An 18,160-nucleotide genomic window follows, 5' to 3' on the forward strand; every position below is an offset into this window, starting at 1 on the left:
AAAAAGAAGTCCAAGACAAACTTATTTATGTTCCATTGATCAAAATACACAAAGTAATGATTTCTGACATTTAAGGTCTGTCCTTTGTGGAAAATCCACTCAATTATGTCAGTGACTATTTTAAGCCATGATTCATAATCAAATTTAGAATTAGACTTAAATATTTAATTTTGAGAAGCAATTGTATAAAACGTAATTAATTCTATTTCTGTATCATATTTAATTTACCATAGAGCAGAAAGCATTAACTCGTGTAATGAACACTTTTAGGGATTCTATTTTGAATTTTATACACAAAAATGACGTAAGCTGAATAGCAAACATTTGTAATGTACAATTATCATTGAAATGAGCTGATATGATTCATTAGATTGTTTGGTCATATAATTATGGATTAAATTCCGAGAATTAAGCTTAAATAATTTTTTATCAGTTCTGTTTATTGCTTTTTAATAATCCTTGAAGGATATTTGTACGGTAAACAGTTTTATGAGTCTACGTTAGGGGTGAGTCCTGAGATTTTTGGAACAGGAAGGTCAATTTTGATTGTTTGAACTGGATTCATTGATTATTCTAACTTATTCCTTGCTACAGACCCTCAAAATACATGACTAAATCCAGTAATCTATCAAAATTCACTCCCGTCCTCAACATATTGCAACAAAACATGAGATACATACTCTCGAATTAATTCAACAGCTCCCTCATATTTCAATCCTAATTCTATTAGTGCTAAAGCCACAAGAACAGGAGCTCGACCTAGACCAGCAACACAGTGAACCGCAATGCATGCTTCTGGATTTTCGTTATATCTATAAAGTATAAGAAAGTCATCAATATCAATTTACTTCCATTTTAATTGATGTTATACTCACTTTTGCCTCAATACCTCGAACCATTCATCTACAATATTGGCTGGTGGAAATGTACCATCTTCATATGCCAGATCGCGTACTTCAATTCCGGCATTTTCTAATACATCCTTTTTGTAGCTCGCCTCACAAACGCGAATTACTGTTGATACATTATGCTTTTGTAATTCCTAAACATTTGGAACAGGAAATGGGAGACAATAAATGATAATTCATGTAATAAAGTTAAGATAAATTGATTAGATATTAGAAAATGAATGAAATTTGTCATGCGGACATTGAAGACGATCATTAACCCCTGACGGCATTGTACGAAGTCAAGGAGAAACTCGAAAAAAAGATGGAAAAAGAATCGTAGACATGGCATAAATTTTTGGATATTTGTGGACGCGCGAAATTGATGGAAAAATTATCAAATTTCAGGGTAAGTCCGAGACGACTTTTAATTGAATTATTATCAGATTTATTTCGGGATAATTGAGACTAACATTGTTGCACATTTATATTAATCAATTGTTATTTTCACAGAGACCAGATCTCATAAAAAAATTCCCAATTCCCCACAACAACAGTTCATTGCGCATTGGGAAAGTACGCAAAACTGTAAGAAATAGGCATGAAAAGGAAAACAAGAACAAATGGCAAAGAATAATGTTTCTGTTTTGGGAGACATCAACAACCGGAATCAAGGTCATAAAGAATATTAGAAGTAATTTTTCTCAGCAGACATCGAGTCATGTTCTCCATCCCTTTTTCCATCTCATTAATAACATTACTGTTGATTTTTAATGATTTTTTTTTTTAAATTAATCACAACGTAACATGAAAATGACAAATTTGATGAAGAGGCTTTTTTGGGCGCATTTCTATTAAAAGAGCCTATTTTATACTTTGAGCATATTTAGGGTATTGTAACGTATTTTTGGAAATTGAATTTCGGTCGTTAAATTTTAAATTTTTTATAAACGTTAATTTTCAAATTTAATTTAGTCGTTATTTTAATCAAAAATGCGCTCATGTCATCCTCAAACGATAAAGATTCTACAAGTTGACATTCAATGCCAGCATCAAAAATCAAGTGATGAATAGGACAAGCAACAAAAAAAATTACCATTAAATATGTTTGCATGTTTGCATCTGATGGACGATCGGTAATGAGAAATTTCATGCCCTTGAAATCGATGCGGGCTGGTGCTGGTCTAATATCTTTTTGTCTCATGCTGATTGTTGTCATTAAAATCCCACAATTACACAATAAAAATTTATTTAATTTATATTATACTTTTTTTTGTTTGTTTTTAAATAAAAATAAGTCGTTTGTAATGGCCCAAAAAAAAGTTCACTTTTCTCCTTCCACTACTTCCGAAAATCTCCAAATTTGATAATACAAAAATAATTTTTTTTTTCTGCAGTCTTGTTGATAAAAAAAAAACTGTCACTGCTCTCGTTGAATGATAACACTCATAAAAATAAACTAATTGTCTTTATATTTTTATATCCTCCTTCGTTTGCCTTTATATATTTTAACTTAATTGTGATGGGGTGGAGAACTTTGTCTTCGCTTTGCTTACTTGCTTATCACACACACAAAATTCTGTTTATTTTAAATATAATGTTGCACAATTGTATCATTCACAGTTGATTTTGATGCACTGACTGTTCCTTCTTTTCCCGTTCCTCTTCTTTTAAAATTTATATTCCGAGACAATTGTGATAGAGATAAATATATATGTGTGAATTCTTTGTGATTTGTTAATGTACTGCCTTTGTTTTTATTTATTTATTTCGAAGAGATGGTGATGATTAAGCTCTTTATCACTTGTTGATATACTGAGACACGTTTATTTGTGTGTTTGGATGATAAAAATTAAAATATTTTATTAACGATATAGGAATATGATGATAATAATCTGAAAAGATACCGAAAAAATAAAGAATAATTAGATTATATTGATAAAAAAGTTAATTAGAAAAGCGAGAAAATGAGCAGTGCGTCAGAATTTTGATCAGTTTTGGGAGTTTAGGAATGGTCATGTCATAATCCGTCATAATATTATGCAAGATCACATCATATTTAGTTAGATAAATTATGAAATGATATCAAGCATATGTCCATCATTCAATATGAATTACATCAAATTGGTCTTATGATTTGAATGTGACTGAATATTCTCAAAGTCATATTCCTGAGCAGCACACCGCATTCGCTAGGACACTAGTAAGTCATTGTATAAACGGTAAAACACGAAATTGTCCTGTCAAATGACACCGTGAAAGTTGATTTCGACTTATTTATCCGGATAGCGTCATTGTGCTGCTCAGGCTTTGACAAAAATACGTTAGAACTAGACATTAACTAATTATAGACAGAGCTTGAGTGTCTGAGAACTGTGACGACAGTTTTTGTCAAAAGTCCCGATTATTATTGCATGAATCTTATTTCCGTCAGTTGGTTCTTAGCGAGCTAAGGCGAACTAAAGCCGAATTTGAAGTCGACTCAGATTTTGTATGAATAAGTCAACTTGAGTCGACTCGACTCCATACAAAATTCAAGTCGACTTCTAGCTCTGCTTCAAAGCCTCTGGTCACTAAAATGTATATTTTAAGATACATTCGGAAAAGAAAAGTGCACATCAAACATTTTAAATTTTAAGGATGTTTTCTCAGACAATATTAATACCCCAAATGAAGCTATTTCTTGTGAACTATTTGGAAAAACCAATGAGAGCATCATCAAAAATCAACAATCATGACCATGAAAAATAAGAAGAAAATTATAAATCTCACAAAAAGTCAAAATTTTGATCTTGAACATGAGAAGTGAATCGTCTACGCGTGTCAGTAATTAAATAAAGATTAATTCTCATTTTCTCGCTCATGCAATTGCTTTCCTATGAACAACAATGTTGTCTATAAAATGAAAAAACTTACCCAATTTGAATAATTACTCGGAAACAATATAAAGAAAATAGTCAAATGAAATAATTTAAAATGTTTTTCTTTTTTTGGCACTCGATAAATGAAGATAATTATTTTTGTTGTCGCTGAAAGAATTTCTCTGAGCGAATTTTCAGCTCATTCACATGTATAATATGATGATTATAATTTTGAGACTCCAAAAACTTTAAATTATTTGAAGGATGAAATGAAATGTTTTTTTTTTTCTTTGTGAATTACAAATGCACTGTTGTCGTCTTACATACAAATTTATCTTCTCGACGGATGTCAGATTTCGTTAAAAAAAAACTCCTTTCGGCTGCTCTTCTGTTATATGGAATTTATCAGTCTCACGATTTTTATATCTTTTGTCGTCGCAAATACGGAAGCTTCTTTTCCGTTAATCTAATAACTTGTGCCTTTACGCTTCAGTCACAGCTATAAGAAAAATTGAGATTTTCATTAAGTTACAGATTTTTTTTTTTACAAAGGAATTTTCGGAATTTCTTATTTATGTTTTATGATAATGGAATTTGTCAATATTATAAACTTATGTACGGATGTAAAATTATGTATAGATATATAGGAAGCTTATATTTTGCTGGATAATCAAATTTTTGTGCAGATATTTTACAATTCTCATCACAACGATTAATAAGGACAATATTGTTATGAGGATGGGGTGTACGCCTATTATGTAACGTAAAATTTCAATGCTTAAACCGTTATGTAATTTGTAATCAACCCTTACTATAATTTAGTACCGATTAAAATGTGTCACGGCACATACATAATAGACTGACTTGAATTTCTAATTGAATTAACGTTTCAAAGCGTTTACAGCAGTGTTTCTCAAACTTTATCGACTTGCAGCACAATAATGTTCAATAAGATTAATATTGATCCCAATTTTTGGAGACTTTATAGCATGTCTAGTAAGGAAACGATTTAAGACAGCTCTCAAAATGGAAATTACAGCAAATATCGTGACACTCGCAGCAAATTGTTACGAATTTGTGAAGAAAACAGGCCGGAAATTACCCCTGACTGCTCGTCAATGGCCGGATTTTGAAAAAAATTCTTAATAAGTTATTTTCTTGAGAAAAACGTCCATCCCAAATTCTTATATTTTCCGAACCAAAATGAAAGATTTAGATGGATTCGGTAAAAACTTTCAAGGAACATCATTGACATTCCGCCATTGTCGTGCAACTAAGAGTAATTTCCGGTCTCCTTTCCTCACAAATTCATTCCAAATTCCCTACGAGATGATAGTTTGAGAACCACTGCAATGACAATCCTTTGATTATCTACAATAGTATGAATCCACACAAAATAAAAGAAGCTAACAATAAGCATACATATCTATACATAATTTCGTCATAAATCGATATTTATACTTACACAACTTTGAGCGGCTCATACAAATCTATTTATGTGTGTACAAAAAAACCACTTTATGGATGTTGAGACACAAATTAAAAAAAAATATTGTTTATATATTTCAATTTAATAAATGTTTGTGTACAATTTTGTATGTGCACAATCAATATATTTATCGAATATAACTGTTGATCCGTAGGCAATTAATTGAAAATTAAAAGAAATATTATAAATTGTCTAGATAGTTTTCTAACACGTCTTCACTGCTTCCGCTCACACAAATTGTTCGAATTAAAAAGAATTGTTTATACAAAAATCTTTTAAAACTTATGTCTTGATGGTCTTTCTCCTTTCCGATATTATTACATTCGTCTATATAACCACAATTTGCAATTTCTAATTGATAATTTGACTTCCGCTTTCCATTTACTATTTGTGATGATTCCTTGACCGCTTCTCTCGTCTTTTCATAAGATTCAATTTTAATAATTTCCTTTCTTTTTTTTGGTTGTTTTAATCGTTCAATTAATGTTAATGTGGATAAATCATAAGCGTGATTTGATGTGACAAATGAAAATTTCCACGAAAAAACCGAAATCAAAAAAAATTATTTTTCTCTCATCCAAAAAAAAAAATAAAATTTTTAAATAATTTGCTTCTTGCTTTAAACTTCGTTTTTGATTTAAAAGTGTCTCTTCTTAACTTTTTTTCTTTTCTTTTCTTTCTAATCACACACGTCTTTCAGAACGCTTCACTTTTTATTTGTGTTGTGCTTGGCAATACTCTGCACTGTCCAATTTGAACTCCATAGAGGTAAGAGCGAGCTGTCGAAGCTGAAATGAGATGGAAATAAAGTAAAAGTTTAGTCTTTACGATTTCTTTTTGGCAAAAAAAATAAAATTAATAATAATAATTTTTGTGACATAAATAAGAAAGTGAGACAGGCAGTCCATAAAGAGAGAAAAAAAATCGAGAGTGATACGTAATGTGAGAGAAATAAAAATCCGTTAATGTTGGTTGTGGCTGCATGGAAATATTGTATACATATAAAGCTTATACAAGTGTTAAAAGGAACGAGAAGAATCGAAGGTCCCTTTACTCATGTTCCATACCCTTACTCAATAATATTTAAATTATGCCTTTTTGCATTTTAAAAGTTTTATTTCGTAAGTTTTTCTTATATTTAGACTAGTGTTTAAAATTTTTAATTTCACTCTTAAGAGCGAAAATCAAAGGAGTCGAATTGAATAAAAAAACTCTTATTTTTATTTTGCTCTTGAGCGAAATTGATCAATTTTCCTCACGCTCCTGAGAGCGAAATTTTTTATTTCACTCCTAAAAAATTTCACTCTCAGGAGCAGGAGTGAAATTCTGAATTTCGCTCTTAAGAGCAGGAGCGAAATTAAATGTATGAAAAAATATTTTGGTGGTTATTGGCCGTTATTGGCAATCATTTGATTGTTTCGGAGTCCAGAATGGTTATTTTCTTTTATATTGGGACCTAAGTTATCATTTTAAGTATTAGACATGAACTTTTAAGGTCTGGAAGTCTTCCTTTTACCATTTTTCTATGCCAAATTAAGAAATTGTATGAAAATTCTCAAAAAGGAAGACAATAATGATGCAAAAGTTGTGGTATTGCAAAGTTTGCTCAAAAATTGACAACCTTGTGCATTTGGAAGTGAGGAACTGACTATATCCAGTGCCTGAACTTCCAAAAACTTCATTTTCTTAAATATCGATCCTAATTCCATTTTTGAACTTTTTTTAAAAACATGTGGAACCGACCACTTCCGCTACTTCCAGCACAAATTTTGATGTTCCTATCCACTTTAGATGATCCATATTACCCAATAGCCCTATAAAGTGTTCAAAAAGTCACCTATTTCCTTTGCAATTTCAGTAAGAAATATCTTATAACGATATTCTCAAGAAAAAATGATATTAAGCATAGGAATCATTGACTTTTTGAACATTTTATAGGGCTATTGGGTAATATGGATCATCTAAAGTGGATAGGAACATCAAAATTTGTGCTGGAAGTAGCGGAAGTGGTCGGTTCCACATGTTTTTAAAAAAAGTTCAAAAATGGAATTAGGATCGATATTTAAGAAAATGAAGTTTTTGGAAGTTCAGGCACTGGATATAGTCAGTTCCTCACTTCCAAATGCACAAGGTTGTCAATTTTTGAGCAAACTTTGCAATACCACAACTTTTGCATCATTATTGTCTTCCTTTTTGAGAATTTTCATACAATTTCTTAATTTGGCATAGAAAAATGGTAAAAGGAAGACTTCCAGACCTTAAAAGTTCATGTCTAATACTTAAAATGATAACTTAGGTCCCAATATAAAAGAAAATAACCATTCTGGACTCCGGAAACAATCAAATGATTGCCAATAACGGCCAATAACCACCAAAATATTTTTTCATACATTTAATTTCGCTCCTGCTCTTAAGAGCGAAATTCAGAATTTCACTCCTGCTCCTGAGAGTGAAATTTTTTAGGAGTGAAATAAAAAATTTCGCTCTCAGGAGCGTGAGGAAAATTGATCAATTTCGCTCAAGAGCAAAATAAAAATAAGAGTTTTTTTATTCAATTCGACTCCTTTGATTTTCGCTCTTAAGAGTGAAATTAAAAATTTTAAACACTAATTTAGACTAAACTAACTTTAAGTTAAGATTGATTTAATGTCAGTTTGTTGCTCTACTTATTTCAAGATGAGATAAGATCTATACTTAATGCTGTTTGATAAGATAACGAAATTTACTCAATTCTTATCTTAGTCATTGCATTTAAATTGCTTAAAAACAAGAACTTCTGCAATTCCATTAACCCGAAAAAAAAAGTTTCTCGTCGTTGCCAATTTATTCGGAAATCCATCAATTTAAATAGAATTGTGTCAATTATGGATTATCGATTACGTGACATTCAGCGCTAATAAGGCGTGTGAATAGAAATGTAAGGAGGCTTAAAAGATTAAAACTTTGTACAATTAAGTATTCTTGGTTGGTTAAGGACGTATTGATCATAGTAATATGCCAGATAGCTTGTATAAGTTTGAACAAGTCTAAATGACAGTATAGATGAATATTGTCTTCTCGCAAGTCTAGGACAGACCTACAAAGCTGTATGAATTTGTCGGAATCGTAGCTAGATGCAGACATAGAATTTGAAAGCAATCAACTCGGATTTTTCTAATCGACTTGAGAATCGGTCTCAGTTGGAATGTCCCGACTTGACTGAATATGACATTCGTGTCAACTATGAGCTCTAGACTCGGAAAACTGTGAAAATTGAGAGGTTTGATTTTTATGTCGAAAATCGTTTGGAAGTGATAAAGCCACTTTCAGGTTATACACGTGGGAGGTCATGGATCACAATTGATATGTACGACCAGCGAAGTAAGAAAGTAAGTGTCGAAAAAGAAGAGGGTAAGCTGTCAAAACTATAGTCAAGCACATCTCATACCCTCCTTGACTTTATTCATTAATATACTCAATAATTGAACTCCCGAACAGTACAACGCCGTGATAGCTAGGACATCGCGCCGTCGCCATATTAACGAAATCTCAGGAAGTTTACTTAATGACACCGTACCCTAATGACACATTTACGGCAAAAAAAAATGCAATTCATCACATTATGCCTCTCAGAACTCCCACAAATTTGTGCTAAAAATTATTATTTCCATTAGCTCTGTTCTCATAATTAAATAGATAATCAAAAGGCGTCTGAAGCAGCTTATGCTGTTAAACACAAATGTTTTCTATTAATACATTAACGCGGCCCCAATTTGAAAATGTTTATGACTTTAATTGAAATTTAATTTCTCTACTAACGTTGTATACTTTTTTATCGCCACTGACCGAACTTCAATTACTGAGTAAATTCCTTCTTTTATTTCCTTAATCAATAAATTTACTCATTTTTTTATCTATATACAATACATCAATTTTGCTGTGCTACTTTTATGACTTCTGAGTTTTACACTGAATGAATGGGTAGTTAGGAACACAAAAGATCAATTATTGTTGATGTTTATCATCAAAAGTTTATTGCTGATATTAAAAAATTAGAGGGAAAATTGTGTCGCTACTCAAAAGAATGAAAACAATTTTTAATTTGACACCTACATGATGATAGTAATGCACGCGAAAGGAAATATTTATGAAATTAGATTAGAATTCCAGGAAATGCTCCCGATCTTTACATTCACAGGGGTTGTAAGCTTCCCAGAGCTTTTACTCACTCAGTCGAGTAAGTCAGTTAAATTAAGTCAACTCAATTGTGATAAGCTTGCTAAAAATTAAATGAGGCAGCAGCAATCGTAATTCATACTTTTCATTCATATCTCGCTTGATTCAACTGCGTAGAAACGTAAAATAACTCACAAGGCTTTTGACATTGAACTTGAAAGTTGATAGCGAGGTTGCAAAAAAAAAAATTGTTGTATGTGAGCTTTATTTACGGAAAGTTTCAATCAACCATGAATTATGTATATGTCATTTGTGTACATCTTCAACAAAAGCATGAAAGCCATTTTGTGTTATTTATAATAATATGAGAATTTATGGAAAGTCGAAGAAATCCTCTGCGATTTATTCGCTGATTAATAATTTAGATGCTCTTTGGAGCAGTGCTTGTTTATACTTTCTGGCTCACTGACTGTGTTTTTGAGTGAATCACTAAGAGAGCACTTAGAATCAGAGCTCAAGTCATGTTGACATTGCAAATTATCCAGAAAATTCAAAAGTTTGTTTGAGGCAAGCTTATAGCAAGGATAACTTCATACCCGGCCAGACAAGCAGCATAATCATGATTAAGCATACTGAAAATATAAGCATACCCAATTATAGGGATTGAATATAGTCATGAGAACGTTATGTGAGTCTGGTTTATTGTCAGTTAAGAATATTGACTAGTTTGCAGTAAGGTTTTAACGGTTATGTTTACTAGGAATTCTAGATGCACAGCAGTTAACCACTTTGGTTATCTCTGATCCTGAAGAGCACACCGTGTTCGATAGGACACTCATATCCTAATGCCACAGTGAATGTTGGTCTAGTTCCATTTTTACAGCGGCAAATGCAGCTAGCCACATTGTGTCGCTCGGGTAATTCCATAAATTAATTGACATATTCCAAATTAATCCATCCCATACACACATAAAAAGTTCAATTGATTGACAAAATTAATATTACAATTAATCAGCATGTGTGTAATTTTGTTAACATAAAATTGAAATCTCTAATCTGCTCAACCACCTACATCAAATTCCATAAATTCTCCGTACTGCCAGAATATTTATAATAACAAAATGCGTAGAAAAAAAATGAATTCCATAGCTTTTTGCACACCTACAGAACATGTCTAATGACTTTCCATTATCGAATGTTTGCATAAGGATATGAATAGAATGGAACCTACTGAGACATAAGATTATTATGAAGAATTATCTTCTTTTTTATGTAAGTAGGTACTGAGAAATTATGTTTTCATATAATTCTTGAATAGATTAAAAAGAAGCACAAATCCTCATGCTGAAATTCAATCGAATTCAATACATTTCAACAAAATGACTTTGGAATGACGCAAATGAAATTGCAGGCATCGGGAACAAAAGTATATAAAAAGGAGAACTGATGAATGTAACTAGCTTTCATGCTGTGTAGCACACATGACAGCCACAAAAACCACTAATGACAAATGATTTAAGTTATAAATTGATGATGATATTCATATAATATTCTTATTCAGGTCATATAAGGCAGATGAATCTGTAAAAATTATATTAACTAAATATTTCATTTTTCCCATTTAGCCAAGTGGCTTCCTAACCTCCATATTTTGCTTCGTTCCTCCCAACAAAAAAACAAATATCATTTATTTGACCTTATTCGATACACAAAAAAATGAAATGAAAGAAAGAAGCTTCTCATGACTATCAAATAGAAGAGAATAGAAATGAAATGAGAAGGAAAGCGAAAATTTTTATGAAGCGCAAAACAGTCAGCTGGTGCCATTTTTTTTTTTCGGGTATTGTATGGAAATAAAATAGAATAGAAAAGAAAAAAACAAAAGCAAAATTGTAAAGGAGTCACCGCATTTGCCTTACTGATGTGACAAGCTGAGAGCACTTTGTTGTTTAAAATGAAATATTTTTTCAGTTTGACAGACGAGAAATGCAAATTGGAACAGGGTTGATATTTGAGTTTGTCTTTGTCTAGAGCCCGAACAGAACCACTTGTTCGCTAGGACACGGCTGCGTCGCATTAACGGTAAGACGCAAAGTTGCATAGACGGCACCATGACGACTGATTATGATTCCTTTTTTTTTGGCGAAAAATGCAGTTCACGATATTGTGGCATTCAAGGAAATTGAGATGTTCGAACAAAACTATGATTTATGGATCGATTAATCATCCGAACAATACGCCGAGACACATTATCTGGGTATATAGAAAGTAAAAGCCAATATATCCATATAACATCCTGGTAAATGATTATATTGGAAATTGGCAAGTGGTGGCCAGCAATAGGAACATTTGTAAGCTGGATCTGAGGGAATCCATTGATCTATACGACCAGCAAAGTAAGTTAGTAAGGAATTAAAGTTCCAGACACGCAAAGGTCCAGAAATACTACTACAGTATCTAAAAGCGGTATTTATGTCTGTTAGGGATATTACGTGTAGATGTATCATCTCAACTTAAGATTGATTCATCCCTTAATCGCATCATCTATCATAACAACTCTGAATACAATTACTCAATTCGAACAAATTCCTCAAATAGTAACATCTTGCCTAGCATGTCTAACAAAAAAAAAATGAAGTCAAACTGAAAAATTCACATAATTGAATTTAAATTCTACATTTTTTCTTCACATTCAAACTTAATAAGCAACAATTTTTCATCAATGTCAAGCAAATATTTTTTTCCTGTTGTTTCTCAATTTCATTTATGAATGAACAGAACCCACTATGCGATGCAAATGAAAATTTCTGTTAGATAATTTAAAAATTATTAAATTTTATAACGAGAAGAAAAGATCCTTTAGTTCCTTCATATCCAATGTATTTTTATAAATTAATTTTATCAAGTGCTTTGACATTCTGCTGAATATTTGATGAAAGGTGCTGAACAAAAGTTCCATTTCATACCAAAGGGATATTTAAACTGGCAAAAATGTTGTTTGTTTCATGAAGGAACAATTGAACTAAAACCCTTTTTAAAAAAGGGCAAGCATGTGATATACACCCAACTGGTATATACCAAGGCAACTGTTTATTTCAGGAATACTGAAAATTCCTTTTTGAATTAAAATTGAGTGGGAATCTTTCTGCACTTTCATGACATTTTCGTGGGATGTAGATTCAACGTGATGAGAAGTTTTATTTTAAAAAGGAGATCAGGATAACGTCACAGTTGTTACGATGATGTCTGTGATAAACAGACATGTGCCTTGTCTGTAAACTTCTCGTGCTTTAAGGAGTCGTAGTCTTATTATGTTTCTAAAATTAACAATGGAATTGCTCAAATTGCTATTGGTTAAATAGAAGCTACCCTTTCCCCTCCTCTAGTCCGTACATAGTAACTGAACATCCCCCAACATTATAGGCACATTCTAAATTATTCACAACAACAAATCAGTGATGAGTATGTGAAAATTACAGAATCAATTTTCTCATAGTAAATATAACAATATTGCCAAAAAGAAGTCATGCCAAATAAGTATTGCTAATAGATTCATTTTCAAATGAGTGTTTTTCTGACAATACGAGATTAATCAAGTCATCAATTTCAATAAAAATTCAATAAGATGCACATATTTTATTGCGATATACGATACTTAAAAGCTGATGATTTCGTCATCTAATCGAGAATCATTAGTTATACATTCTAGATCTGATTTTTAGGGGTATTTATATTGACTGATATGCCCGAGCGACACAATACGGTCGTGACGTCAGTGCAGATTAGCACATTAGCGGTAATACAGCGACGTAACGGTGCGCTAGCGAGGATGGTGTGTGGTTTGGAATACAAAATAGCTTAGGGCTCGCTACAACGACTAGGCACTCTGATTATTGATCCATTATATCATCCCAGTTGCACTTCATTTAGAATAGCTATACACAGTCCTGATTCATTCTGTTTCAATACTTTATATGGTGAAGTAAAAGCCAAATTTATCAAAATAGTCCTTTATCATTCATTATGACTATAAAGCTTGTTCATGTAGATGAGATATTATCAAATATTGAGTCATATGACAGATAAGTGACGATGTTTACAATCTACACTTTCACAGTGATCTGAATTTCATAACATAGCGTCATTTTTATATTAATAAGAAATTTATAGCAGCTTCGTGCAGTAAATGAAACTTTTCTTCATCTATCTTTAGCTTGTCTACTTCTTTTTCTATAATAACATTTTTTTCGTTTCATTATTGATAACCAAACATACAAAAATAGCAAAACGACGACGAATTCATTCATTTAGAGATATTGAAATTATTGCTGTTATTAGGTATCATCAGCGAAAGCTCGCGACTCTTTTTTGTCGATACTTTTGCTTATGCACGCGCCAAGTTAAAAATAATAAATGTTCAGAAAATAAAAGTAAAATACTGAAGGACAGAAGCTATTGAAAGGAAAGGAGAGAGATATCACTAGGATTTGTGGGTAAATAATGTCCTGAGCGATAACTTAGCGTATTTTTGGACATGTCGAGTTTAGTCGATAAACTTCTTCTTGACTTCAAGCTCTGAACATCATCAGACTGCAGATTGTAGCTTATAGACTTCCTCTCTAAATTTAATAATCAGAACTCGAAGTTGACTTAGATTTTGTACCCAAAAATCGACTTAACCCGACTATACTCAGGGGTATCAAAAAGTGTGAAGAGGAATGGTGACTATTCGAAGAGAATATGACCCACAAGCCCTACATCCTATCCCTTAACTCAACTCCTCTAAAAATTCAAGTCGACATCAAGCTTCGAGCTTCACTTCAAATCTATAGACATCACAAAAGAACGACACCCGACAATTATATTCCGTTGTTGAAGATCTCGACAATTTTCATTTCTATTTTGATGAGAGACAGTCAGCTGCTGCTACTGATGTATCAAAAAAAGCAAAAAAAAAAAAGCTCACAAAATGGAAAATGCTTTGAGGTAAATAAAGAAAAATGAATTCATGAATATAATCTTCATGCAATTATCGCTAGATATTATCCGTACACCCTCTGTTGTTTATAGAGAGGATTCTGATAAAATAATGTAAATATAATTTTTTGGCCTCTTCATGTCTCACGAATGCCTTCTCCTTTTAAAAACTGCTTTTCTTGGTTCTGACTATGAATTTTGAGCCTTAATGGAAGAAAGTTTGTTTTTCCTGTTCAAGGACCTTTGAAATTGTGCACGACATTTAGTCATTTAATCAATTTAGTCTTTGTGGATACAAATTTTGTTGTTGACGACAATTTTTCTAACCAAAAAATACTCATCGGAAGCGAAGATAATAAAGAAATTTTGAAGAACAACGCAAAAAACCATAAGGGAACCTGCCAAAAAATATGTAAATTTTTATATTTTTTACGCGAAACATTTCCTTGTTGTTTATCTGCTCTACATAAAAACTAACTACGTAGGCGACGACACACATTGTGTCAAGGACAATGATGAGAAACTCGTCTACTGTCTTCAAAATTTATTAATTTTTCAGTCATTTTATGGACATCCAAAGCGTACTTTGCTGCCTACGAACAAAGAAAGTGATGACGCAATGTTATGAAAATTTGATCCAAGTCAAGTCTTTTTTTCTGGGCATTAATGTTATTATTTTCATAGAAAAAAATAGAAATTGAAGACACAACATTTCATCTACGCAATCATATCTATCGATAAATTCGTGGAGGATGATTCAATTTGCGTTTTTTGGGTTTGTTTTGCTGTTTGAAGAATCAGAAAACTTCAATTTTTTTTCTGTAACTTCTTCGAAATTGGAAATGGAATTTATTGAATGTCAGAAAAGTCGACAATTTTTCATTGGAAATTATAAGCCCGTGACAAAAAATATGACAGTGATGTAGGTTAATATTTTTTCACCCAAATACCGACAAATGTTATTTGCGCACATCCGATTTGACTTATAAACCTTTAATGGAGGTTTTTATTATTGAGAGCATCATATGATAAATATTGAAAGAATGAGTCGTGCATAGCAAATAAATTCAAAAATGTTATCACTTAAGTGGTATGGTATGAAGTAATATTATGGAATATTTATGCGATTTAAGTATCATGACATATATCAGTATGTAATAACAATCCTCTAAAGCCCTTGATTGATGCTAATTTGATATGATGAACACTATATTAATGCACGTTGAGGCTTTTTGCAGGTAAATGTGAATCCAGAAGAGCAAGACATGTTCGATAAAGCAACGCTTGGTCACCGAACTGTCGTCATGACGCGAAGTAGCCGTAAGGACACCGAGTACTGAAATCGTGGTTGCCTGCTCTAGAGTATTTTCCGAAAAAAGCTTAATAATGCAGTTTGTGCAGGAATTATTTAGAATATTGATCGAAATCAGTCGTCATGGTGCCGTCAGAGGAGCTTTAAGCCCTACCGTTAATACGACAACGTATTAACGCCCTAGCGAACACATTGTGCTTTACAGGCTCAGTCTTCTTGCTGATAATAGTTAATAGAATTCCAACAATGCGAATTTTAACATTTTAGTAATAAATCAGTCGCTTTAAGACAGGATGAGGTTCACAAGCCATTTTATGTCATGACTGAGTAAAATTTGATAAGGCTTGAATCCCTGAGGGAAATTACAAAAGCTTAAATTTATTCTTTATTGATTTTTTTGCATGAATAAAAATAGACATTTGTTGAATGCGAATATTTTTTTAGGTATTTTGACATCATTTCCTCTTTTGGTATAGCTTCTGCAATGGGTAATAACGAGAAATCCAATTTTATTGCCAAAAGCTGCGAATCCTGACCTTCAACAAAACAACTTCAAAATTTTCCATTGCATTTTCACTAATTTAGTCTGTATACTTAATGAATTAATTCAGGAGTTCCGTAAAAATGTCTTTATGACTTAAAAAGACAACAAAATCTTGAAAGAAGCAAATAAAAACATTTCTCAGTTTTTTCCTATACAAATGAAATCAGAACACGCAAAAGCCAAAAGTATACACAAGTATCAGTAATCGCATGATGATAATGACATTGACATTAATCTAGTACCATTGAGTGCAAAGTTAAACAAAAAAGTCAAGTTATAATAAACTAAAGAATATGACTTAGAATATTGAATCCATAATATTGTATTCATCCTCAATCCATTTGCTTCAACACGTTCGTCTTATAGATCAATCAAGGATGAGAAGTTTAGTCAGGCAAAGAAAGTTCTTTTTTTGTTTATTTTTCTTCCTTTCAATTGCAATTTTTGGATTCTAATACAAACAAACTTAGACGGAAAGAAGAAAAAGGAAATGCCAGAGGTCATAGTGTGACGGTAAAGTTTGTTGTGTTACGTGTGTCAAGATTATCTTCGTCATTGTTGGATATACGCACAGAAACAGAGACAACTTGAGGGTAAAAAGCATATGGCAAGTCAAGAACTTTGAATTTCAAGTGAGAAGCTTACATGCATAGAAATGAGGACTAAAATATATTAAAATTCTTTGACTGAAAAGCATGTGATGTAATGATTACATTGCATTTAAATAAATAAGGGAAAATATTGGGAAAATTTGAGGTTTTTTCCATTTATTGTAATTCTTGAAGTTGAATGTAATGCGCAATATTCTTCTTATTTCAAGGATTTCCGTACCATTCGAGAATTCTGAGTCATAATCAAACGAAGAAAATTTCTTACATCATCCGATAAGAATATCTCGGTGATTATCTCGAATTTTCTAAATTACTCATTGGTTTCGAGTGTTTTAAAACTATTTTTTTCTGATCGCGGTTCTCAATATGGACTGAAAGCTGAACTAGGACAAGGATGAGCGACTATCTGCAAGTATTTAAGGCAACTTCACACCTTGTCCTTAACACTGTGTCGTTCTGAGTACATAAAGCTTACGAGTGGAGCTACTTTAAGGTCAAGGCCACTTCATGCCTTGCTGATAACACGACGACGTTCCGAATAAATTGTGTTAATCGGCTTTATGGACATTCCATTTAATTTTCCTAGAATCATCATAATGACCAATCCACTGCCTAAATTATTAAGAATAGTAATAAAATTTAATAGATCCAATTTAATTAATTAAACACAACGGAAGCATCGCTGGCATTATTTATGATTGAAATACAATTAGACTTTATTGTAACTGCGACATAGACATTAATTTTATAGATATGCCATTAAAATGTATACAAAATGGTACGTGAACTTGAAAAAAGAAGCTTTATCGACAAGACACAAAAATTTCTTCGTTTTTCCTCCTAAGGCAACCAAAGAAATGACAATGCTTTACGGAGCAATTATTTCTGGTGTCATCATCGATTCAAATGAGCTTTATCGCTTATAGACAATATATTCATAGCCGTGCACAGACAGACACGAGAGATAAATCATTCTTATTTTATACGCAATTGTTTCTATAGTCTACAGAGAGCCTTTAAAAGGCAGCAATGAAGAATTTCAGGCGATGAAAAATTGAGATCAACGAAGGCATTTTCAGCTTGTTTGTCACAAATCCTATTTTTCATTCCTCTTATATATTGACCGAGCCGTATTTGTAAACAAGTTGTGTGAAAAAACGGGAAAAAAAAGTCAAAAGAAATAAATTTTTTTGTGATTGTCAAAAAGAAAAATCTTTTCTCAAGTTTGTTGTAGACAATTTTAATGCCTTTATATATTTTTTTAATTGAATATTAAAAGAGAAAATTTTACACACGAGTTGACATAAGACATCTAAATGACTAC

General features: G+C 32.0%; 1 protein-coding gene across 1 annotated transcript in view; it reads right to left on the reverse strand.

The window, feature by feature from the left end:
* Window positions 1-18,160, reverse strand: part of PRL-1 (PRL-1 phosphatase) — a 43,234-nt gene that overhangs the window by 7,092 nt on the left and 17,982 nt on the right. The window contains exons 2-6 of the mRNA XM_070644429.1: window positions 5,214-6,025; window positions 3,804-4,247; window positions 1,984-2,782; window positions 876-1,042; window positions 681-812 (exon numbers count right to left, since the gene is read on the reverse strand). Coding sequence (XP_070500530.1) covers window positions 681-812; window positions 876-1,042; window positions 1,984-2,106 — 422 coding nt within the window. The 5' untranslated portion in view covers window positions 2,107-2,782; window positions 3,804-4,247; window positions 5,214-6,025. The remainder of the gene's footprint in view (window positions 1-680; window positions 813-875; window positions 1,043-1,983; window positions 2,783-3,803; window positions 4,248-5,213; window positions 6,026-18,160) is intronic.

This window comes from Chironomus tepperi, unplaced genomic scaffold, assembly GCF_022539635.2.
Source record: "Chironomus tepperi strain 1889 unplaced genomic scaffold, CSIRO-AGI_Ctep_v1 contig_337, whole genome shotgun sequence".
Taxonomy (NCBI): domain Eukaryota; kingdom Metazoa; phylum Arthropoda; class Insecta; order Diptera; family Chironomidae; genus Chironomus; species Chironomus tepperi.